General features: G+C 36.4%; 1 protein-coding gene across 2 annotated transcripts in view; it reads right to left on the bottom strand.

Annotated features, from left to right (window-relative positions):
- Positions 1–1549: 1549 nt before the first annotated feature.
- rgs12a (regulator of G protein signaling 12a) overlaps positions 1550–26743 on the bottom strand; it is a 35988-nt gene continuing 10794 nt past the window's right edge. The window contains exons 3-17 of one of the 2 annotated variants that reach the window (XM_079865743.1): positions 16124–16142; positions 14440–14609; positions 14134–14226; positions 13790–13933; positions 13511–13693; positions 12054–12198; positions 11389–11477; positions 10758–10961; positions 10578–10651; positions 10180–10306; positions 8214–8304; positions 7780–7838; positions 7348–7462; positions 5462–5920; positions 1550–2262 (exon numbers count right to left, since the gene is read on the bottom strand). In XM_079865743.1, the coding sequence (XP_079721869.1) occupies positions 1991–2262; positions 5462–5920; positions 7348–7462; positions 7780–7838; positions 8214–8304; positions 10180–10306; positions 10578–10651; positions 10758–10961; positions 11389–11477; positions 12054–12198; positions 13511–13693; positions 13790–13933; positions 14134–14226; positions 14440–14609; positions 16124–16142 (2244 nt within the window). In that variant the 3' untranslated portion in view covers positions 1550–1990. Of the gene's footprint in view, positions 2263–5461; positions 5921–7347; positions 7463–7779; positions 7839–8213; positions 8305–10179; positions 10307–10577; positions 10652–10757; positions 10965–11388; positions 11478–12053; positions 12199–13510; positions 13694–13789; positions 13934–14133; positions 14227–14439; positions 14610–16123; positions 16143–26743 lie in introns of both variants that reach the window. The other variant, XM_079865744.1, reaches the window with a different exon arrangement.

The raw sequence follows: 26743 nt of genomic DNA, 5'->3' as shown, positions 1-26743 counted from the left end.
ACACGGTTGTTGTTTGATGACATGTTATTCTCACAGTGGCAGTACATTGGTTATATGGAGAGAGGAAAATACTATGGAAGTCAATGTTGGCCCGTCAACTGTTTGACATTCTTCACAATACCTTCTGTGTTCAAAGGAAAAAAGACATCCATACAGGTTCGGAACAACTTAAGGGCGAGTAAAGGATGAATTTTAATTTTTCGGTGAACTATCCCTTTAATAGCTTTTATTAAACTCATGAACCCCAGTCTGGGAAACCCTGACGTAATGTAATATTTAAATGTTGCATGGCAAGCCGTTTTAGCTTAAATTGTACCCAGCATTACTCGTCGTAATTGCATTTTTACTAGTAAGAATTCAATTAGAGAGCTCTACAATTCAATTCTCACTAGCAATTACAATTAGAGAGCTCTCTAATTCAATTAATACTAGAATTACAATTACAGAGATCTCTAATTCAATTCTTACTAGTAACAATTCCAATTAGAGAGCTCTACAAATGAATTTTTACTAGTCATATGTCTCCATTGACTTCCATTCATTTTTAATTACAGAGCTCTACAATTAAATTCTTACTAGTAAAAAAAAACTAATTAAAGATATGTATAATTGCAGAGCTCTGTAATTGAATTAAAGAGCTCTGCAATTGCATTCTTAGTAACAACTGAATTAGAGAGCTCTCCATTTGGAATTGTTACTAGCAATAATTGAATTAAAGAGTTCTGCAATTGCATTCTTGGTAGTAACTATTGAATTGAAGAGCTCTCTAATTGGAATTCTTACTAGTAACAATTCAATTGTAGAGCTCCGTAATTAAAAATGAATGGAAGTCAATGGAGACATATGACTAGTAAAAATTCATTTGTAGAGCTCTCTAATTGGAATTGTTACTAGTAATAATTGAATTAGAGAGCTCTCTAATTGTAATTTTTACTAGTAATAATTTAATAAGAGAGCTATCTAATTGTAATTGCCACTAGTAAGAATTGAATTAGAGATCTCTGTAATTGTAATTCTTACTAGTAATAATTGAATTAGAGAGCTCTCTAATTGTAATTTTTACTAGTAATAATTTAATAAGAGAGCTATCTAATTGTAATTGCCACTAGTAAGAATTGAATTGTAGAGCTCTCTAATTGAATTCTTACTAGTAAAAATGCAATTACGATGAGTAACGCTGGGTACAATTTAAGCTAAAACGGCTTGCTATAATGTTGTTGATAACAAAGAATGGAATATATGTTCTTTCTCTTTGTATTTTTATATCAATATGTTACAAGATTATCCTATTCAAATCAGTGTGATAAACGAGTTAGGTCAAAATAATCTCAAAATAGTCCGATTATATTACCTTAAATGTTTAATGTAATGGATTACGTTACTAACTACAATTTTTGTCATGTAATTTGGAATCAGTAACCGACTACAATTTGTAACTATCTACACAGCAGCACTTGGGTCATAATTTTTTTTTCTTTAAAAGTATAAAAATTATTTAAAAAAAAATGTTACAACAAACACATAGTGAGCGCACACACAGACAAAAATAAATAATTTTTTAAAATGCATTTTTAATAATTAATAATCATTCATTTTTGTGGCTTTTATAGCCAAGTCCGTGTTAAACAAGACTAGATGTGTTTGCAATTCCAAAATTACAATACAAGACAGCCGTGGGAAAAATAAAAGGAAAAGGAATTTATTGTTATTGTTGCATTAAGTTCCACTATAACTACTGAAACCATTTGCATTTACCTCCCACTATTAACCAACTAGTTACACTGATATTCTGATGTGCACTATGACTGCAATCTAACACTGAACACAGAGGTTTCTTTAATTATCATTAAATAAAGAATGGTCGTGAGTTACAAAATATGAATGACTAACCTCTTCAATCTTAGGTTGCATTATTAACATACACAATATTTTCCACATGCACATTTTGGCTCCACATCAGTCTTTGAAAATGTCCAACAAGCAGCTTCCTTCAGACAAACGTTGCTTTATATTGCACTGTGTCGCTCTCGTTGACTTCCAGCACCCCGCTGAGGGGACGGGACGCTTCTGTGGAGGGGTGAATGCCATTTCTCATTTTGTTCTGGCACTGGCGAAGCTCGGCTTTGTAACCCTCGAAGCTGTCCTCCAGAGTGACCCCCTCCACACCGACCCCTCTGTCCCGCACAGAGGAGTCCACTTGGGATGTTGAGGAGGGGTGCTGGTTACTGACCGCTGAAGTACACAAGCTTCCTTCCTCTGTACCTGGAGAAAAGTTTGCAAACAAGTCAGCGAAGCACAGAAAAAAGAAATATACAGAGAGAACGTGGGAACGGGGAACCAGAAGAATCTGACTGTTGTATTCAAGCTAAATGAAAGTAAGGTTTAGGTTGATAGATTAGGTTGGATTTTCAACTTGATTTAGTGGCATGATTATCACATCCTCATTTCGTTCAGACCACGGAAATGCTCTGGTATACGGTTAAAATAAATAAATCAATAAATAAATATAGGCCGAATAAAGTTCAAATTAATTACGAGACAGCATGTTCTAGGACATTATTATGAATAATATAACAATAATTAGGAAAAAATTTTCAATCGTTCACTTTTTTATTATTGCTCATTAGTGAGAAACATTAATTTGACAGTGACACCAAACCACAAGGTGGCAGTGTGTCCCCATTTGTTTTAAAATAAATCAATCAAAACTCAGCCCAAAAATAATGTCAGGATGGTGTCAGTACTTTATTAATGATAAAAAAATTATTACAATTTATTTTTTATTGTTATGTGTATTATGGGATGGCGCAGGGATGACGTAATTTTGTAGGCCAAAACATGGAAGCGAGTTCAAGAAGGGCTTTAAAATATATATTTTTTAATTCTTAAAAAAATGAGGTCTGTGTGTGGTGAACATAAGCTCAAGATATTTTCACGTTTTATTCTTTTGACTTTGCCTTGAAAAAGGCGGTTGCTAACAAGTGGCTAAATGCATAGACAGTATGGCTAAATGGGACTACAAAGGTTGTCGCAGACATTAAACGTCATCAGCCATAAATGTAAACTCCGCCTTCACACCCCTCAAATATTATAACTCGAACTTTCAGGGGAAATTATTATTATTATTATTTTTTAATCTTTTCCATCTTAACTGGTTATATCAAAGACTGAAAGAGTTGTCGGAAGATTCGTGATGGTGACATTGAAGTCATGCGACCGCGGTGTAGTTTGTTTGTAGCCTACGTTTAGCTTTTGACTTCTGCCCCGATTGTATTTACGCTTCAGACTTCATAAAAGCTGTGTTCATTGGTTAATATGATCACGATGAACAAAACGTGTAAGAATCATAAACTTTTGTTAGTCACAGACCTTATTTTCTGCAGCAATCCAAAAGCCAATGGAAAAATCCTATTGGTTTTTTGTCGAGGGAACCAGGGTGATGCTGACTTCCGGGTTGGCCTACAAAAATATGTCATCCCTGCACCACTCTTTTGAAGAATGACCGGTTTAGTCAAATTAAGTTACTAGAAAAAACTAAAGAGGAGTTAGAATGAGGGGTGTTGAGAGGAGCATTTCTAGTTTATGTTCATTGGAAACAGGCAAATGATGTAGATGGCAGAGCTTTCTTCACCTCATGCTCTCATAGGTCACTTTTCATGCAGTGAAATCTTATTTTAGCAGCTTTGATAGGCTGGAAATATTATTTTTGTGCAAAAACATGCTGTACACCATATCAGAGATTTTTGATTATTATAGGATAAATGCAAAGTTACCAATAACGCTTGGAGGTATCTGACTGGTTTCAGATCAGCTCTAGATTAGTAATCTGAATCAACAACAAGGCTCCAGTATAATTTTCAAATGCAATCGATGCAAGTATGAATGAAAAAAGAAAAGGAAGAAAAAAAAAAAAGATTTATAGAAAGTTAAGATGCCAAAAAGTAAAGAATGGAGCATAAAGAAACATGATTACACCAGGATAGATGAAATTGAACAGAAGTGTAGGGATGTCACACAAGATCACAAGCAAGTCTAGTCTGATTTTGCTATCATTTATTAGATATGATCAGATTCACACAGAATCAACATGATCAACTACAAAGGAGACAGGATGGCAGGAAAATCAACAATGTTTGATAATGTAGGCTATAGCGTGAATCTGAAATCCAGCTTTGTTGATTGGCACTTTAGGCAATGATGATTAGATGGGTAGAGACACATATGCACAGCTTGTATCAAAAGGAAAAGTAAAAAAGACAGAACAAAAAAACTATATGAGACAGTTTTTAAATGATTATTTACAACCCTCAGAAACACTGTAAGCAGCACAGTCTTTGTATTGTAGTCTTTGATATACATTACAGCATGATGTCTTATTTTTATAAGGATGCGTCAAAACAGGGAAGACAAATGAATGTCTTGTTAATTTAAAGCTTTCAACACATCACATATTCCACAGTTACAAATAAAAGAGCTCTGAGCTGAATTGCATAGCATAATACTCATACTATTTCTGTATTAAATAACATGTATACTGTGTGCATAGTATGCACATTTTATACAAACACAGAATAACCAGATGCCCTACTAGATTTGATAAATGTAGGGTAGAACAGAATACACTGCAGTGCATAGAACACTATATCCCACAATGCAATGCAATCTAACCCTTTATCTGATGAAAGAACGGCAAGATAACCATATTTTTGTGTGTTTATAATTTTTTCTTGTAATTAGGTCATGTTAAAATGATGGTTATGTGCATAATCCATATCGTTTCACATGCTATTCTTAAAGAAGCATCAGGCAGTTTATAGTAAATACTCTGCAGTATGCAGTACACTAGTATTTCATTTCAATAACGGCTACACTATCATTCAAAAGTTTGGGGTCAAAACTTTTCTTGTATAAAAAAAGCATCAAATTGATCAAAAGTGACTGTAAAGACATTACAAAAGGATTTCTATTTCAAATAAATAGATTTCCATTAAAAAAAAGTATCACGGTTTCTACAAACATATTAAGCGGCACAATTTTCAATGCTGATAATATGAAATGTTGATTAGGCAGCAAATCAGCATATCAGAATGATTTCTGAGGGATCATGTGACACTGAAGACTGGAGTAATGATGCTGAAAATTCAGCTTTGATCACAGGAATAAATTACATTTTAAAATATATTCAAATACAAAAATAGCTACTTTAAATTGTAATAATATTTCCCAATATTACTGTTTTTACTATATACAAAAATGACTTACACACCCCAAACTTTTCAACAGAAGTGTATGTAATTGTGAATATGATATTAGTGAGATCAACACTATCAAGTGTATGTCAGTCTCGTCAGATAAATTTGGGATGTGTGTTTTTAATACTACACTACTCCATTCAGACACGCCACCCACCACACGCACACACACACAGCGACACTCACGGCTAGTCAGGCGGAAGAAATACCTGGGCTGGGCCGCTTGTGAACGCATGCCGGAGGAGTGAAGTCGGCCTCAGGTAGACTGCCCTCATAAGGAGGCGGAGAGATCGGTGGAGAAGGAAGCAGAGTGGAGTTCGGGCTGGTGATGTCCCCCTCCCCCACCAGAGTCAGATCGCCCAGCCCTTCCTCCTCCGGGCCCTGGGGACCAGTGGGGCGTAGGATAGGGGAGAGTGGAGTGATGAAAGGGATGGAGTCAGGGCTGGGTGCACGGGGGTGTCCGTTAGAGGAGCTGGGTTTAGGGGGTTGTGGGTTTGTGGTGGTGTGGCCGGGTTTATGGGAGGTGGGGGTCGAGCAGGCAGGAGGTTGGGGTTCGGGATCAGGATTCACACGGAGAAAGTCGGGAAGCACGAGATCTTCTTTTCTCAGCAAGCCTCTCTGGTCATCGACGCGACTGCTCTGGGCACGACTCAACAACTCGAAAAATGCTACAAAAGAAGAGTGATTTAGACTATAAGTAAACAGTAACCATTACAGCATGTAACCCAGATAAAATTAAGCCAAAAGACAAAACATGGTACAGTTTCTTGACCCAAAAAGTATTGGGATATTTCAGCTACTTTTTAAAAAGTATATATATATATATATACTTATATTGTATATATATATATATTCATTTATTTTCACTATATAAATATATATATATATAAAAATTACTAGCTATATCTATTAATTTTCACTATATATATATATATATATATAGTGTTGTTATTGTAAACTAAAACTATTAAAACATTTTTTTGTTAATTTAAATAATACTGGAAAAAATTATATATATATATATATATATATATATATATATATATACATACAGTGCTATGCATAAGTTTAGACACCCATGCTAAAGTTGACTAAAAAGAGGAATAAAAAATCATCTTTTGGAAATTGAACTTAATGCCTTAATTAAAAAATGAGGAAAAATCCAACCTTTAAGGACACCAATTTTCTTTGTGAATGAATAATGTATCGTAAATAAATAAATGTTCTTCCTTAAAATACAGGGTGCATAAGTCTGGACACCCCTATGTTAAATTCCCATAGAGGCAGGCAGATTTTTATTTTTAAAGGCCAGTTACTTCATGGATCCAGGATACTATGCATCCTGATAAAGTTCCCTTGGCCTTTGGAATTAAAATAGCCCCACATCATCACATAGCCTTCACCATACCTAGAGATTGGCATGGTTTTATTTCAGTTAGCCTAATAGCTTGATTTGCATTGAGAGATTATCTTAAAGTACTCCATGCCAATCTCTAGGTATGGTGAAGGCTATGTGATGATGTGCGGCTATTTTAATTATTTATTTATTTATTTACGATACATTATTCATTCACAAAGAAAATTGGTGCCCTTAAAGGTTGGATTTTTCCAAAAAAATTTAAGACATTAAGTTAAATTTCCACAAGATGATTTTTTATTCCTCTTTTTAGTCAACTTTAGCATGGGTGTCTAAACTTATGCATAGCACTGTATATACACACACACACACACACACACACACACACACACATATATATATATATGTGACAAACTAAATGTTTCTGACAAACTAAAAATAAAAAAAAAGAAGACCGACATTTTTTAAAACAAAAACAAATAAAAGCAATTTTAATAAAACTGAAAATATAAAAAAACTAATTCAAAACATGAATAAATACTATAATGATATATAAATTAATAAATTAATAAAAATAACAATGGAAAAATAAAACCATTTTAAAGAAAGAATACTCTTTTCAAGCTAAACAGTGAGGCAAACACATTTGTAGATGTGACTTAAGGTCTCAAATACCTTTTGACAAAAACAATGTACATAATACCACTGAAAAGTCAGCGTAAGGTGTAAAATAAGTACCTTCTGCTTCATCTATATGATTCTTTTTCCCTTTCTTCCTGTCTGACGCAGCTGTCCGGGGATGCTTGTCTTCAGCATCTCCTTTCAACGGTTTCCCTGCCGAGCTGTCGTCTCTCTAGCAATGCAGCAAAGACAGACGTAGGACGACTTGAGTATTTGGCTGAATGTCTTACAGACTGACATGTTCATGAAGGTTTTATTTCCCTATATAAAATAGGAATTTTGTCTGAACGCTGGAAAAACCTGTTAGCATGCATGTACCCACAAGTTCATGCTCAGCACATCCACACATGTTTAGAGTTAGTAATATACAGAGAATGTTGTAAATGCATCTAGAGTATGTTGGATGAATCAACATGTGGGTATTTAGAGGAACGAAGCAGGCAGGACATCTCACACTATCACATTTACTGATACTGAAGTCACTCTCACCTCTCGTAGGAGACCTTTCATGGCAGCTGGTGTTTTGGAGTTGAGTGTTTTAGACTTGTCTGGTGAAGAAATACAACAAAACAATTACACAAAGGAATGTTGAAATGACCGTGAACACAATTACTTGATATTATCAGGGAGAAGTGGGAAAGTAAATAGTGCACAAGGCCATGTATGTGTGTGTGTGTGTGGTTCAGGTATTCCCTACGTTATGAGGAACAAATGCACCCACAAGGATAGTAATACCAGTAATTTGTTACTTTGTGGGAACATTTTTTGATCTCCATGAGGAAACAGCTCATACTGTAAATCATCCTAAATTATGTTTTTTGAAAATGTAAAAATACAGAACATTTTCTGTAATCGGTAGGTTTAGGAGATAGAATATAAATCAGTGTGTGTGTGTGTGTGTGTGTGTGTGTGTGTGTGTGTACCTTTGGCTGGATCAGCCCTCTCCAATACAACTCGTAGACCATCAAGGTTTGATATGGGCACTCCAAGATCCAGAATCTCTGTCTCGCCACTCTAAAAATGTAAAAAAAATTGCATTAGCCTCTTGAATGTGACAACTTTACAAATAAATTTTGCAGTTATTGATTCTTTGACACATACAGGTTAAAGTTCTAGAAGGAATGTTCCCGTTTCAGTAAATATAAGCTCTAAAAGACTGTTGCATACCACATACCTCGTGATTACCACAGATTCTATGCATATCTCAGTTTGTCAAACAAAATGGTATGTATAGTAATAGACTTTTACTTTTATTTTTTAGAATGCCATGTCATGCACAAGACACTGCAAAAAACATCAAACGCGTCCGTCGTCCCATTTTCATGGTAAAACAATGGAAAAGTAAAAAAAAAGTAAAACCTCAGTAAAAAAGTTTTGTTGTTGTTTCTTTGACTACACACTCCGTGACCCACTCAAAACAGTCTTGCGACCCACTTTTGGGTCCCACCAGTTGAGAAACGCTGCTTTATACTCCTGCCAATAATGCATGTTAACACGAGACTACTGATAAAATTGCTTAATTACCTTGTCTGTGTGCAATTACAGTTGATATTTTTTAAATCCTGTCATGATTATATGATATAACTATCCACAAAGTACTGTTTAAATGAGCAAACTGCATTCACAAAAACGATGGTAATGCAAGACTCAACACCCTGAACAGTATTCCCATAGCTAAAAGGAATATTTAGACACTTCTATAGCTCAAATAACACACAATTTTGTTTGGAAGAATTTAAATAAGCACTTGAACAAAAATACAAGCTGCACATTTCACATCTTCTGGAATGTCTTGCACCCCCAAACAGTTTTTGCTTGTTTTTAACTTAAATAGTTTTGAAGCCATAACATTCTTCTAGATACCAAACACTGCTATATGAAATGTTAGCACCTGCTACTATATCTGTAGTTTTAGCTATGCCCCACATTCTCGCGTCACATAGATCTTCTTCTTTGCTTTTGAAGGTTAATGCTGAACGTCTGTGCTAAGCGATATAAGTAAAAGCTTCATAGACCACTGGCTAAAAATAAACTAGCTTTCATACTTTGCAGAGCTGGGAAGTGGCTTTGTTTTCAAGCCAGTACAGTCGTTCCTCTCTGCTTAGTGCTGTCTTCCATTAACTTCTAAAAGATGGCTCAGATGAGCACTGTTTAAGAGGGGAAAAACTGCAGCGGAGAAGCAGCGTTCCTGCTATACCACATAACTCCACACCCTATGACACTGAACCAGTTGCGTGTACATTTCACACCAAGAAATCCTATTATTTTAAATTTGCTATAACATTATAAAAATGTAAATTAGATGAGACATTTTTGGATTATTGCCGTTTTTGGATTTTTAAGACTGAATTTAAATCTGTACCAACAGTGTGCACTGTGTGCAACGCAAAAATATACAACGGATCGTGCCAACCATATGTGACCCTGAACCACAAAACCAGTCACATGGGTAAATGTTTTTAAATTGAGATTTATACGCCACATGAAAGCTGAGTAAATAAGCTTTCCATTTGTGTATGGTTTGTTAGGATAGGACAATACTTGGCCGAGATACAACTATATGAAAATCTGGAATCTGAGGGTGCAAAAAAATCTAAACATTGAGAAAATCATCTTTAAAGTTCTCCATTTATGTTCATGATTGTGCTGCATTCACTCACAAAAATAAATGTTTTATATATTTACGGTAGGAAATTTACAAAATATCTTCATGGAACATGATCTTTACTTAATAGCCTAATGATTTTTGGCATAAATGAAAAATTGATCATTTTGACCCATACAATGTATTGTTGGCTGTTGCCATAAATATACCCGTGCCACTTGTGACTGGTTTTGTGATCCAGGGTCACATACTGTATGTGTAATTGGTCACAGCCAATCACTTACTATTCTGGCCACCAAATCGCCAAGGTGGAGTCCATACTTGGCAACCACAGGACGCAGAACCTCAGTCACAGGCTTTGTGGGTTTTGCTTTCAACCCAACCGATCTGTTAATGGGTACCAGGTCCAGTCTGAAAATAGAAAACAGGGTGGATTTATTTATAGTTTAGCGCCAACCACAAGACATTTGTTTGATAGTCTTTCTACATGTATGACATATGGTCCTCTTAGAGAAAACAGACTGTGCTTCCTACTGAATATAAAAGTCAAAATAACAGGACTCCATTTGGGTGCAAATATTTGGGTCATTAAATGTTCAGGGATTATCATGAACTTTCAACTGAGCATTTGAATATTTCCAGATCATCTGTGTGAGAGAGAGATGATAACAACAAAATGTACCTGAACAAAGTGCGTTTCTCAAGACGAAGTTCTCGGGAGCTGAGGGTATTACTATCCTGGTCCAACACCAAAGGCTAAGAAGGGAACAATGAGAGGGGGGGGATCACAGACAAAGCTCAAGTTTAGCATTCACAGTATAACTAAAGGAGAGATTCTAAAGCTTGTGAAGGGTCTCTCTACCTTCTCTCCTCCTGTGAGGAAGAGGTCGACAGCAGCCAGGTTAATGTGCTGTTTTTGACAGAGCTCTAGCAGCACCTGTCTGATGGAGGCGCCCTGTCGTAGAGGAATGGAGCAGCTTGAGCCGTCGGGCAGGATTACTGTACACGTCCTGCTGCATCGATCTTTGTCCTTTTCCCAAACAGAACCTGAACGTCTCAGCTCACACTGCTTTTCAGATACAAAAAATTGTAAAAAAAACACCCAGAGAAGCAAAAACATTGGTTTGTTCATGTGCCAAATTGCTATGCTGCCTGGCAACTGTAAACAGCCTACAGTTAGTTTAATGAAACATATTATGACATATTAGTAGTGGAAAAAATGTCTTTATTAAAGACTTTTTTTTTAAAGGAACACAAAATAGTTAAAGGAACATTAAAGGATTTTTATTAAAGGAACACAAAATAGTGTTTTGTTTATGTTGCACTAAGAACACCCCCGTTACCTGTGGTAAAATCACTGTACTGTACGATCTTGCTTTGATTTGCTTAAAAAGCCTCCCATTGCATGTCTAATGGCTAAGTATTTTTGTAACTCCCTAGTGTTTTAAATAGTGCACTCCTAAACTCCCTAATGTAACTCCCAATCCTCTTACCTCATTCTTTCCTCCGGAACAGGTAGTGTTGAGCTCTTGACTCGCACCAGAAGACAGTGAACCCTGAGACTCTCTCCGCCCATTACAGTCTGTCCACACATATGGATAACCAATCACAACATGGCAAATGTCATATATTATACATTAAACTGATTTCAGAGTGTGTTTAGAACGTACAAAAAAAATTACCAAAATAAACGTATAATCAACAAATTAACTTAAGGAAGTTAAGGAAGTTCTTTGTTTCAAAAAATGGTGTTTTAATTTTTTAAGTAGGAAAATCTGGGTCTGGGACAAAATCTATACATTAAAGGCATTAGAAATAATAAATGAGGAAGATATTTTTGTATAGATAGGATGAAAGTTTATTAAAAAACAAAACACATGCTTTTCCTGCACATTTTAAGTGACAAAAAGAAAGAAGCTGAAATATGTTTTTCATAAAAATCAACCCCAGTTGAAAAAACACATAATTAGATGTGTGCACATTGAATAATCTGACAGGACATCATTAAATACATTCACATCCAATTCAACACGTAATAGGGAAAAAATAAAGCTAGGTGTGTGTCTATCAAGTTTTGTAAAACTGTTTTTAAAATCTTAAAATATAAGATGTTATGAAAACAAGAAATGAAATCATGAGGCATTGTTTTGAAACTCACTGTAAGGTAAATCAGGGGCTTCTCTTTTCTTTTGTCCTTTCCCAATACTTGGATATCTGTACCAGGAGAAGAAGCCATTTTTCTTATCAGAGTATTTCTCTCTGAGGTCATCACTTGACCTGCCTGTTTTGGGCTTCTTATTTTCCTGTAAAACAACATGACACAATTAGGCAGAACACCATGGCAGTGAATCAGGAAATGTCAGTATACTTAACGTCCAATAAATGCTTTATAGCATAAAAATACACAGTGGGCAGTATGGACAAAATGTTATACCATGGAATATTTTATATTACATAATCTTATAATTTTACATTATTATATTATTTTATATTAAGGTAAATGTATATACCAAAATTTAGTTTTCTTTCCTGGAAATTAAAAAACATGGCTTTAATATTTAGTGATATTTTCATATTAAAAGGTACACAATGTAACTTTTGGCCCTCTAGAGTTTACAAAAACTGCATGCATTTTGCAGAAGAACATTGTTTTGGTTGTGCTTTGTCTCTGCGTGACTGTGTGGATGAATATGTTTATCCACTGCTCATAAAACATTCACTACGAGACTTCAGAGATATAACCAGTTTAGATCGAAAGGATCTCAGGCTGACTAGCTGAAGACGTTACTGAAGCTTTACCCATGGACACAGTACTTAAAACGGTACTTTACTCCCTTACATTTTTTTATTCCAGCACAGCACAGCACTACAACCATAATGAACTGACCCTTCACAATAGATAATGCTTTACAAATAACTCCGTTAGAGAGCTACATATGGCAGTTTATCTGTTCAATAAAATACCTTTCTCACCTGTCGAGTAATAAAAATGCTATCTCCGTGTCGCTTTTACAACATTTCAAATCCCTCCATCTCCGAAAAGCCAAGTCAATGTTGATTTTTGTTTTATTACCATCTTTGTCAAGTTCTCTTTTTGCCAGCAGACTCTCCTCTGATCTTTGTTTTTAACAGGTGATTCCCCGGAGGTTGGAGATGTTCAATCTTTCTCACTCGTTGTGACAACTAACCTCTGCCACTCCCACACCACAGATGCGTCAAAGTAGCCGGAGCAACTTTTCTCTATGTACGTATATTACGAGACAGGCGAGTGACATATCTACGCAATTTTCCATAAAAACTAAAATATGGTCTAAAATATAAACACTTACCATAGTGAATCAGGGTTAGACAAAAACACGTTTTGGAAGAAGAATTCATGGTGTATTGACTTGAATTTAGTTAATTATGGACAAAAAAAGTTTTATAATGTACCTTTAATATTAATAATTTGATATTATTTAATATTATTTTATTCTATTTTTAAAAATTATGTAGCGATGCATTAACACAGCAAAAGTTAATGTTGCTTGGCATCTGTAGACAACTAATAAAAATAGTTTTTCGCATTACTCACAATTCTTCCTTGAGTTATTGTTGCTGTAGTGAGATTAGTACCTTTTTAGGTGTGGAGAATGTGGAACGGTCAGAGTTCAAGCTGTGCTTAGAGGGGGCGGGACTACATGGGATTGGGCAGGGGTCAGGGAGAGGTCGGCCTTCTACCTCAGCCATCATACACTCCTGATAGAGAGTGGACTTCAGGAACCGAGCATAACTGTCCATCTTCATCAGGTTAAAGATCTGCAGGGATGAGTCAAGGTTTAAAAAGGTTATTCTTGATTGCCAAACAATGACAACTGTGTAAATGTGAGAGTGTAATCATGTGTGTAAATCGACCTGAAGCTGTGGCTGTTTGAACATGTTAGGCTGTGGAGCCGTCAGGACGTCATCAGCAAGTTGAGCTTGACTATCGATGTTCACCGGCATAGTAGCTTTACTTGAGAGGAAACGATTGTAGATCTCTTTGGCCTTCTGGGACAGCTGAAAAACACCAAAAATATGATTAAAATGAGATAAAAACCTATTGACCTGTATGCTCATAAATGTAACTGATGACAGAATTTTCATTTTTGGGTGAAATATCACTTTAAGGGTCCGTGAGGATTTCAACAGAGGCTGAAGTAGAAAGATGATTAAATGTGTATCACTGAGAGAACCGTGTATGTGTTGCAGATGATTACCTGCTTTTTGTCATGTTCTGGAACTTGGCTGAAGCATTCACAGGCCTGCCAGAATAAGATGTTTTCCTCACTAAACTCCTTCTTTAGAAACTCCTGCAGGAACATATAACAGTACATTTGGATCTACACTACTATCCTGTGACATTAATACATTTCTGCTTTATGATATGGTGTCAACAAATGAATCAACACAAACTATCAATCCCATTGATATACACAAAGGCAAGCCTGTCAAAAACTCACTGGCCATAAAAAATGTATTTAGTTAACAATAAGCACATGTCTAAGACAAACTGCAGTACTTACAGAAAAATAGCGGACACCCACAGGATCTTGGAGCAAACGCTCAAAGCTGATGGCCCATGATGCAACACGGCGCTCTGAGAAGCGACAATGGTTGTTGACGCTAGGCAGACTACCATTACTTTCCAAACTGCTCACGCTGCCGCAGTCATGACGCTTGACTCCACTGCGCTCTGGACCAGGCAAAAAGTAAATATCAAAGTCGAGTTGATTTAGGATGAGATTCTTGAACTGTTCTGGTCTGGATCACAAAAATAAAATCGCTTCTCTGTTCTGAGATGACTTTAACACTGAGGCATGAGGAAAGGAGTGGGAATGGTTTTAAATGTTAAGATGTTCTACACACAGCATACAGATAACTATGAGGAATCATCAAAGTGCGTAATTTCAGTCACTAGCGTTAACAATGGAATTGAAAATAATTACTGTTTTCAAACAGGTTTCCTTCAGTCTGACATTGGTTAGTCAAACATTCAAAATTCACACCATTGGTTGAGTCAGTGTGTTGAGTAATGTTGAAAATACCACAGAGCCAGTGTTTACACATTTTGGGGAAACCAATGTTACTTTTAGTTAGAATGTATTTTAACATCAGAAAAATGACACATTTTACCTTCAAATAATGGAATTTGTGAGTGCTACACTTGCTTACAAATCAAAAAATTGCTTACAAGTCAAAAATATATAATTCATTGTGTTTTGTATCTTTCTCACAAACAGTTGCGGTCTATCATGTGTAATATTTGTTTTCCTTACTTTCAGTTAGACAAGTCCAGACAAACCTCAAAACTTTCTCAGTAAAAACCGCTGTCATAACTTCCTTCAGGCAAATCAGAGGAAACATCCTCACTGGGTTGCTGACAGTTTTATTGACACTTTTTGCTTCTGAGATCCCCCCAATTTTTCTCTGAGCACTTAATCCACCGAAACCAAAATCTTTAAGTGTAACTTTTTACTCAAGACCTGTTTTAAGGGTGTATAAAGAGGATATTAAAGATTTAATATTCTATATTGACGACAAAATAAATAACTCAATAAGATAATGGAAGTAAATAGATCATGAAATACACACAACTGTTCAAAAGTTTGGGGTCTGTACAATTTTTTTCATGTTTTTGAAACATTTTTTTAATGTTTTGTGGAAACAGTGATACTACTTTCAGGATTCTTTGATGAATAGAAAGTGCAAAAGAACAGAATTTTTTTTTTTTTTTTTTTTAAATGATGTATGTCTTTACGTGATGAATTGAATGCATCCTTGCTAAATAAAAGTATTATTTAAAGAGCAGTGTATAATTTATAAAATTCATAACATATATAGCTCAACTATATTATACAATTGCAACAGATTACTTCAATTACACAATCAAATATGTAGCTCATCAATATACATTTAATATTATATATTTTGGAAAAAGTGAGGTTTGTTTTATTCTCAGAGTAAAACTTAAGAGCACGTGCTTAAATTATGATCTTGTACTTCTCTTGTACCATTTTTCTTGTATCTCTTCATAGACAAATCGACACTTATACCACACAAATACAATGTAGTGGATCACACATTAAACAACACTGCTTTGAGTCTAAAATATTTCTTATAATAGCAATCTCCACTTAAAGCCAACTGACACAGGAATTCACAACTTCCTGAATTGTTTTTGAGAAAGGGTTTAAACAGAGTACTCACCTCCGTCTGACGCAGCCGACTGAAAGAGAAGAAAAAAAGACATGAATGAGCTATTGCCATCCTGACTTCGGTGGGGCAGAGGAGGAGAAAAAGAGGAGAGAGGTAAAGTTACTGAGCTGGAGAAAATGCCTGCAGACATCTCAGCAGCCTCTCTCATCTTAACTGAACGTGTGTGAGATATGTGTTTGTTGAGAGGGGAGGGCTTTGACATATGGTCGTTGATGTAGTTGTGTGTAGTAACACGCAGCTGTTCACACCTCTGCTCTGGTTACCGCCCACAAAAACACACACACGCACACACCAAATGACCTGACTCAGGCCTGGCCAGACACTTGCAAAGACCATAACTTTAACACAAAGCTTTAGTCAAGTTTTTCAGGTCATAAAAATGCTCCTGCTTCTCTGAGCATGAAATGAAAACTGAATGAATGAGAGTAAGAATGCAAATCAATACCCAGGTCCCACGTACATGGAAGCTGACCTATATGGTAAAAGTAAAACCACATAATAACTTCTCTGCCTATTCATTTACATTAGCATCACGGCTAACAGAGGTGTGTATGTGTGTGTGCGTTCGTAGGCTGGGAGCAAAGCACATGGACAAACACATCATGTTTGTTCAGTGGGAGGAAGTGTAACGGAATGAGGGCAGTTATTGGGACAGCAGAAGGACACACAAAGGAACAGAAACTTTTGTGAGGAGAATACAAATGAGATTTTACAAATGTAAAGGCGGGAGATAGAAGTTCTTTGTTGGCACATAATAAAACGATGGAATCAGATTCATGAGTCACACAACCTCTGGACAATGTTTACTGAGTAATATCATGCTTGAACTTGCACTATTCTATCTGGTGCCGTTTATCTAGACGGATTTGTTGTGTCGAGGGTTTTAATTTCAGCCGTAGGCACTTTTCAGTGTGCGCACTGCTAAACTAATGCCAAACTAACACACCCGTCCAAATAATATTTCCTTCTAGACACAGATGCTTTAAAGGAACCGTAATGCCGTTACAATGCAAGTCAATAATAAAACTTGTCTCATTTAAGCCATAAGGTTAATACTTTTAAGTACTAGTCTTCTAGGAAGATGAAATTATGCATATACATAAATTATATATTAATAAGTAGATACATAATATTTGACATAAATAACAAGGTTATGAAGCAAATCTACTCACACTAGTCTAATATTAACATGTATAAAAATAAATAAATAAAAGCTTAACTTGTATTGAATCTATTTTTTAAAGAGCTCTGGTTTTCATTGTTTCTAAATACGATATTTGACATTTAGCTGCAAAAAAGTCACACAATATGAATAGGAGCATTCATTTCTGTCTGTAATGGCAATGAGTTAAAATAGCAGCTCATCAACACTCAGAAATGGCACATTCCAGTCCCAGTATGTCACTATTATCAAATCTGAGCTCACCATGACTAACGGAGAGCTATTTATATGCTAATAAAAGACAAGGATTCTGAGAATGGAGAACGGCTAAAGGCGGGAACATAAGACAACACTTTAATCATTGGGGTTCATGTGAAGGGCATCATTCTGTTATCTTGCAAATGGTTTTGACCAGTGATACATGAAGTGTTAAGCATGAATACTTTTGTGATGATCTAAGAAAAACGAGAAGAATAAGGACATGAAGTGCTTCCAATCACTTTTTTCAAAACATTTGCGATAAAAATGTATTTATTTGGTTCATATTTATTCATTTTCACTAGATTAATTAGATGTATATTATGTTGCTATGGAGTTGCTCTAGATGTTTGTTAGCTTACAGTCCCAAGTAGTCAAGCCACCTTTATTTATACAGCGCTTGATACAATACAGATTGTTTCGAAACAGCTTTACAGTGATTAACAAGAAAATAATGATTCAAAGATGCAAACAGAATTCAATTCTGCTGTAAAGCAGCTCTAAAAAGACAAGAGTAAACAGTCATTATTCATTTAAAATCAGTTCAGTGTCGATTCCGTTTGGTTCAATAACTGTGTAAAGTTCATCAATTATGGAATGAGTTCAGTTCATCTATAAAGCTCTCATCCAAGTCAATAATATTGCAGAAAATTAAAGCTAGGGTAGGCAATTTCGGAGAGGCTAGCAATAGTAAGTTAGCTTTGAAAGCATGACATCCTTCACAGCATCTCCAAAGTCACGCCTCCTCCACCAAAACACATGAACACACACAGCCAGAGCAAAGTCTGCAAAGCGTTAAATTGCCTCGTCTCAAATCACATAACATTACAATAATAATGAACGTAAACAACTTAACTTTCGCCTCTGATAGTGTTGCCACAGAAACACATAAATCGGTGTCTGAGGACGTGAACAGCTCCGTGTAGAACGTCACAAGTTGCCGTCTCTTAATTACGGTAGTTAGGACATGCCGTGAACGCGGCATGAGCTCGTTTTTTTGGTTCAGGAGGACCTGGCTGCTGGCCAGATGAATGAACATGGTGTGGTTTAATTAAGTCAGATTGTGGATTGATATCATTCAAAAAATTACGTAAAAAGTACGTTTAAAAAAAGAGAGAACCAACCCCCAAGTCTAAATAGCTATGTTTCCATCCACCTATTTTTAAGTGCATTTTGAGATATCGCATTAAAAAATGGTGGATGGAAATGTCAAAATGCGCATGCCAATAAAAAACATGTGCATAAACTACGATGGAAACACCTTAACCGAATAAATTCCTCGATGCGCATTAAAAAAGACTGCGATGGGATGGTATAACTGGACTAACCAGAGGACTGATCTCATTGCGCAGCATCTGAAATGTTTTGATTGTTCTGAAATGCCTAAGCAAAGTCTGTTGTCAAAGTGGTTCAGTATAATTCAGTCCTGAACTGTCTTACACGACAGGCATCTGCCCCCGAAAGCAAAATAACTTTATTGCGTTTCATCTGCACGCTCTGAAGCTCAAGTAATTTATTATACGAAATTATTGTTTTTGAAGGCAATTGTGGCCTAATGGTTAGAGAGTCGGACTTGTAACCCGACTTTTTATTATTATATGCAGTGGCTTCTCCTACTGCAGCAACTTCCATTTTTCTTAGTGATATTAAGTTTATCAGGAAGTGGCGATTATTTTCTCTTCGGCTCACTGGATGGAAATGGTGCTTTATTCGCAAATGTTTTATGCGATATTTCAATTTTGTGCAACTTTGGATGGAAACATAGATAATGATTTTTCTGATGACATTCTACATTACATTCCAAGTGAAATCCCTATTCCCCAGATGGCTTGTTTCCCTTATTCAGTGTTTTATTATCTGTCAGCCATCACCAGAAATCACACGTTTAGAAAAGTAATAGCACAGCTCTCATCGACAATCTGCATGATTCGAGCTATCATTCATCTCTATAGCATAAACAGTGCAAGACAAGTTATACACCAGCAAAGTTAAATACCTATAGTTTGAGGTATATTTAAAATCCTAATCCTGTAGTAAAAGCAATAGTGATGCTTTCCTTAGTGAGAACAACGAACAATATACAAACAGTGTTGCATTCTATAAACATAAACATATGAAAACACTGCTTAAGCCTTGTCTGCAAAGTATGTCTTTTTTTCCATCACATCCCAGTCCAAGAATGCTCTTAACACAGTGTACAGACGCAAGAGGGATGGCCTTCAAAAACCACAAGCCTCCAGGCCACTTCAAAGCGTAAATGTGTCTTAAAATGGTGAGTTGCTCTGGCTGGCTTATGCTCCACTCTGAACAACTCAAACTAGAGTTCACTAATAAGATTCATGAGTCCAAATCCTTCACTGTAACAATCTCAATCCAAGACCCACTGATAAAGACGTTCTCTAACAAAGTCCAACCAAACCCACTGATGTAAACCTCACTCCTTATAAGACCAGAAGCAGCCCCTTCTATGCTTCTAATTGTAGTGAGGGATGAAGTTAGTAATGGGAAACAGAGGGAGAAAAGACAGAGAAGGGAAGAAAATAAGAAGCTATGAAACGCTGGAGCCTGGTTACCATTCGTTTTGTGCCACCACCCTGGTGTATTTGGTCAGAAACACTATGGCAACAATTCATCTCAGACCACAGACTGTGAGGCCAGCAATGACACGCGTCTCAGGCAGAGGTGCTCTATATATATATCACACGGTCCCATGAGCAAACGTGTTATTAGACGGGGGGTTCGCAGCAGCAGGATCTGGTAGGCGTGCAGCGTGGCAGGGTTCAAGGGTGCCTTACAGACATCTGGTTGTTGTGACCAGCTGTGTGAATGAGTGACATTTTTGTGAAGCAATCAGATGCCTTGGAACTTATGAGAAGTAAAACCAGAGAACTGTATTTATGGAATCCAAGAGGAAATAATGAGGTAACTTCTGTGTTTAGAAGAAAACATGTTTGAGCCTGTTCACTAGAATAGCACGGGGAAATTTCAATGCATGTCATCAAACTATAATGAAGCTCATTTTCATTTTAAATCTGTGTCTATGTATTAGGTGTATTTTAAAACTTTCTGAAGAAAATGTGAGTGGTTTCCTGATGCAAAGATATTGTAGGTGACACGTTCTTTGTGGTCACGAGGGTGTTTTTGCAGTACTCCGTATAATTTATCACTCTGTAGAATTTACCCTAGGTATTTCTCCTTTGAGTTTATGGAATTTTATTTTTAGGTTTTATCATCCACCTGGTATAAACGGTACAATTGCTTACAATTGCAGAAGTAAAAATAATAGTATAATAACTCATGTCCATAGCACAAACATTGAACCCCATTGACTTTCAATGTATAGAACAAAAAAACATGAAGGTGAGTAGATGACAGAATTTACATTTTCAGTAGAACTATTCCTATAAGTATCAGCAATAGTTATGCCTTATGATGTTAAATAGACATGGCACCTTTGCATTTTTAGGCCACACAGAGTGTCCCCTTTTACACTAGTGTGTTTTCGTTTTAAAACGCATAACTTTTGCTACTGATACGTCTGGCGTCCACACTACTACAGAGCCTTCGACCCTCGAAAACTGAGACTTCTGGAAACGCTGCTGACCCCGTTTTAGTTTGAAGGACCAAAACGGAGACTTTTGAAAACAAAGGCATGACTGCCCACATTCGCTCCCTGATTGGGTCTTCTGTATCCTTCCCTGATTCATCAAGCCCCTATCATATGAACATTATTCCACCAGAACACGACAATAACAGACCAGCGTCCACAACCGTGTAAACAATAACATGGAGGCGCAACTGCAAGCTTGGCTGACTTGCCATTGTGCAGTTAAACTCTGCATTTCTGCCTACATGCGCAAGAAGCAAGCTATTGTAAGAGCAATCAGCAACTGTTTACACTTGTACGCGCATGCCCGGTGTGCATGAATGGTCATGTGACATGCGTTTTCAGTCGTGTAGTGTGGATGGAGATATTTACTGAAACACAGTGGAAACGCCAGTATGGACGAGGATCGTTTTAATTTTAAAAAGCCGCATTAAATGAAAACGCACAAGTTCCTCATATCTTTATCGTTATAGTTGTGGTGTGAACTCTGTTATTCTTTAATATGGAGAACGATTTTTAGAATTATATCTTTATCGTTATCTTTATAGTTATCGTCCTTGGTGTGAACGGGCCTTTAATCCCTTCTTCTTGTGAATCTTCACACCTCTATTGATGTTACGAAAGCAACTTTAGCCGCAACTACATGTGTGGCAAAAGCTGCCGAGACTTGCTTCGTTTATATTTCCACATTCTACATTAGGTGACGACTTGCCCTTTTAACCTCCAAGAAATCAAACTGGATTCTCTCAGTTTGAGAGTTTTTTTTTCTTTCAGTCGAAACCGCTTACACTACCTCTGTGCTGTCAAGAAAGATCTTTCTTCTCATTCAGGATGTTCTGCGGATTCAAACAAACATATTCTAGCTTCTTCTGTTGACATTTGTTGATAAAGGAAGACAAAACCCATGGCCAGAGCACACTATCTCTAGGCTACAGCTAAAAACACCATTACAAAAGAAAAGCAGTTGGTCTAAACAAAATTTCTTGGCTTGTCATAGCATGTTTAAACTGATGTTAGACGTGATATTCTGACAAATCACAAAGAGCCACAACCACAGGCGAGAATACACTTACATTTAATTCAATTTAATTTAGTAATGCCAACTTGATGAAATTATGAAATGAAAGTGAGGGGTTCAAATCGGTTCAAACTAAACTTGCACCACCATGCAACATTTCCATGTGCACTGAGTTTGCTTCTCTGATGGAACCACTCTACTTTGATACACCTTTAAAATAGCAATATTATTACATATGATAATTCCATTACATATATTTAAAATATTTTCTAATATGTGCCTTTTTACCAAAGACTGCCTATTGATATTTATTTACTTACAGATTTTGCTTTAAAAAAAACAAATCTGGACTTTATATCATCAGGACTGCATTAATAATTTCTGTTGGTTATAACCGATGCAAATGGATTTAATAAACTTCTGTTTTACAAATGTAACATAATTTAAAGCAATGAAATTAAGTTGTGACAAAATGTTCAACAACTGTGTTGTAACTCTTAACTGAATTGAAACTAAAGTAAAGTGAGGACAGACGTCCGGACGCACAACTGTGGAAACATCAGAGTGTGAAACGACTGAGTCTCAAGTCCAGAGACTCCCTGCCACAGCTGCTCAGTGTGGGAGTGCAGGAATGAAATAAAACAGCTAATGAGTAAAGCAGCTGGTCTAACCTAGCCAGATCATTTGGCTTTGAAAAAAGAAGATCTAAACCGGAGAAAAAGACTGTATCGCAAACTTACCGCTCTTGGGGGACGCTTTTTCCTGAAAGAAAGTCTCCTAATGAGACTCATAGTCAGAAGGCTTCTTCTCTTTGTCTGTGATTTTGGGTTCATTACTGCAACTGCATGTGTGGGTGATTGTGTGCACTGTTTGTATGAATACCTGAAAATCTCCACCCAGGATCAGATAGCGACACAAAGAGTCTTGTCGGTGCATGTTCAGTCGGCCCCCAACATATGACAATCCGCTAGAGATTAACTGAATTCTTCTACTGTAGGCATCATAACTAACCTGTCACACACAATTTATACAACTGATACTTCCTCAAACTCTAACTGATCAGCTCTGTGATCAACATATTCCCTGTCTTCATTTTTGCAGAGGTTTGTTTTTTGGTTAAGTGAGTTTTTTTTTTTTTTTTTTTAAGTTAATTTTCATCCTTTAAACAAAGAATGTCCCTTAAAATAAGTCAATATTTCGTCATTTGATCATTCATTTCGGTCCATTGTACTATTGACTAAAATGTCGTCTTTAATTTGTTAACTTTTTGTTTATGAAATCAAAATTAAGTGATAACAATTATCAAAATAATAAGACTCAATAAAAAATAAAAATGAGTATTTATCAATTTAGAAATATATCAAACATAAAAATGTTTCACTATAAATAAACAAAATATTGTTAACTTGTAAGTTTCTGAAATAAAGCAAACAGGCTACTATTTTTATAGTAAATATAAAAACAAATACATAAAAAAAACAATGTCAGATATTAACGTAATATGCATGTTTAAGAAGAAAAATGTAGAAAGAATGAATTCAAATGCACCATGTATTTGTGAGATATATCCATAGGGGGTTTCACACCAGAGGAACGCTTTCATAGTTCCTAGAACTATGAAAACTGCAAGATTTTAGTTATAGAAATGCCTTTAGGGGGACTAAATTAGCTCTTACTTCAGAGGTGGGTCTAACCCAGCACAATAGGATCTAACAGTAATGTAAGTGTTCGTTGATTGGCCGCATGGAACACATGCCATACGCAACACCAGCACCGTGTAAACACACAGTTCACATATACTTATACGAGCCGAAGCCCTTCTCTACCTTTACGCTACAAAGTTGTTGACATTGTTGAATGCCACGCTTACATGACGTCGCTGACAGACGGCTTACGTCACTTCTCAGTTCCTACTGGTGGTGAGAATTCAACCACGAAAATGGACCTAGGGGAAAATTGAGTTCTCAGGGGACTGCCCTGGTGGCTTACTACAGTGAGAAAGCCCCTATTGCCTTTTTTGCATATTGTCTTCATTATCATTGATTAAATCTTGGTCAATGAACATTTTCATCAGCAGTCCTTTTGATGAAATACAGCATATTCAATTTGTATTTCATATGTGATTGTTTAAAGAAGTGCTTATGGATACATTTAGACATTTTTATTTCTCTTAGCACTGGGCATGATGGGTGGGCCTTTCCCAGACTGAAGCTGCCAGGGAAGGGTGATTATATTATATGCTATTTTTCTTTTTCATTTTGGTTTCAAACCAACTCTCAACTGTATTTGGGGATTGTGTGGTAGGAAAAAATAGAGTTTGCCAGCCCTATATAGGCTGGGCTGGTGTGTAAGTTTCTGAGTGAGAATACAATGTGAGCACATGAATGTGTATGCGGGTTGGGTGTGTATGTATGAGGGAGAGATAAAGAGGGCTGTAGATTTACAACATTAGTTTCCGCTTATTCTCAGTCAGTGGCTCCAGATTAAGGAAGTATCCGTTCTGTTGGATGAGCCGACCTGATCTGACTTTATAAACTGACAGATGAACACACTCCAACTTCAGCTGAAATTATTTTTAAGTTTAGTTGAAGCTGCGGCCCAGAGCAAATTCTATTCTGAATTGTAGACTCATTTTCAAGGAGGAAAAACAAATCTCTTCCGCTTATCTCTGGCAGACAATAAACTGCCTGAAAATAACATCAGAGACCTCAGAGGAGACTTCCTTTGATCCCGACGGAGGAAGGGAAAGCCTGATAAGATGGTTTGCTCAAAATGTGTCTACTTCAAGTGTTCATTACACTAGCTGCAAGTATTCATTGATTTATAAGTCCAGAAATGTTTAAATAAAGAAAAAACACTATGGTTTGCCATTCACCTAATCAGAAGCAGTGACATCTCAATGAAACAACATGATTACAGAGAAGAATGAAAATCAAAACCAGACGCAAAATGGAAACCACAAAATATCGTTTACCAAGGTCATGTATTCTCTTCCCAACCATAAAACGAACCACAGCAATATTTTAACCACTGACTTTGGATACATTGCCTGTGGAAGACCGTCCTTGTAATCATCAGGACAAAATGCAAAAAAATCACACTGACCTGGATCTTATGAGGAACAATGACTGGATCGTCTCCATGTGTAAATAATACCACATTCACTTAAGAGGTCACAACTGGAGGAATGTTTGGCCTCTGGACAGAACATCCAACAAAACAAAGCACTACAATACAGTACAATATCTAAGCTGAGATCTATAGTTACAGCATCATTCTCCTTTCTATTGATGCTTTTATGTATCATCTACTATGGGCTGTGTGAATGGTGTTAAAGTTTCTAAACCAGTTTTTGTAGAAAAACTCGGTCAGATCGCATCAGTAAGACACAATTTGTTTCTTTCAAATCTGAAAATATTTACACAGTGCCACATTTGCATCTGTGATTTGCACAGGATAAACATCTCTCCACTCCTTTGTGTAAGGGTAAAGTCCTGGAGGAAAAGCATCCATCATCATCTAAGCTTAACCCCATGACCCCACCCAAAAACACTTTCAAACGTTCTCTCCTTCCTCCCTCTCTTTGCACCGAACCAGCGGTCTTTCAAACTGAAACCTAACACTCATAATTATATGCGGGTAGATCTCTTTCCTGACAAATATAGTTCCCTGTGACCAAGTGTATACCCACCAACTGCTTTCAAAGCACTCGTGGAATATTGGAAGGAGACAACCTGTTATATGACCGAGGCAGGCATGGGAATAAATGAAAGAGTTCAAGGAACATATGGAGGCTCTTCACTTAAAAAAAATAAATAAAAAAAAAAACATTTTTTGCTGCACAGGGACTGAATAAGTTCTTGATTTACATTACAGGTTTTTATATATATTAGTCATCTGGTCTCTGGGTTTTTAAAGCACTACAAGCACAAGACCAAAACCTAGTGAGCTGCCTATCTAGACAGCATTTTAAGTATGCTGGCTTCTAAGATCAATCCATCTGAAATTTCAATCAAATAATTATATATATTTTTTAAACAATATATGAATGTTTTGGTTTTTGCTGTCTTACAGGGGAGCTACAGGTATGTAGCTATGTACGAAGGCAGCTTACTAGTTTTGAGTGGATATTAAAACTGAATAACTTATATCCATGGTCCATGTCAGCAGAGGCAGCTCTAAGGTTACTTTTATAAAGTGCTGATTTGAAAAGGTTAATAATGAGGGGTAATAAGCTGCTGTAAATTACTGCTAAATGGCTCAAACCGGAAAAACAGAGCTGAGCTAAAGAGAGAAAATTAGCCCCCTGGCTGCGTCCAAAACAAAAAAAGAAATGCAAGGCAAGCATAAGAAAATCTGTGTTCAACCCACATCAAACAAAACCAAACCTTTAACCAGAACCAGAGCTCCTTTCATCTGAATAACTCAATGTCTTAAAACAATTAGTCACTAATGAGCAACAATGGTGCATGTCCATTTGAGCCAGACACTCCTCAAAAGCTTTCATGCGATTATTTATTGTGTTACACCCTGTCTACACCGGACATGCAACTATGGACATTCTCG

This window comes from Squalius cephalus (genome assembly GCF_949319135.1).
Source record: "Squalius cephalus genome assembly, chromosome: 3".
In the NCBI taxonomy this organism is placed as follows: Eukaryota; Metazoa; Chordata; class Actinopteri; order Cypriniformes; family Leuciscidae; genus Squalius; species Squalius cephalus.
The sequence above is the reverse complement of the archived record's forward strand: the minus strand, read 5'-3'. Positions and strand labels throughout refer to the sequence as shown.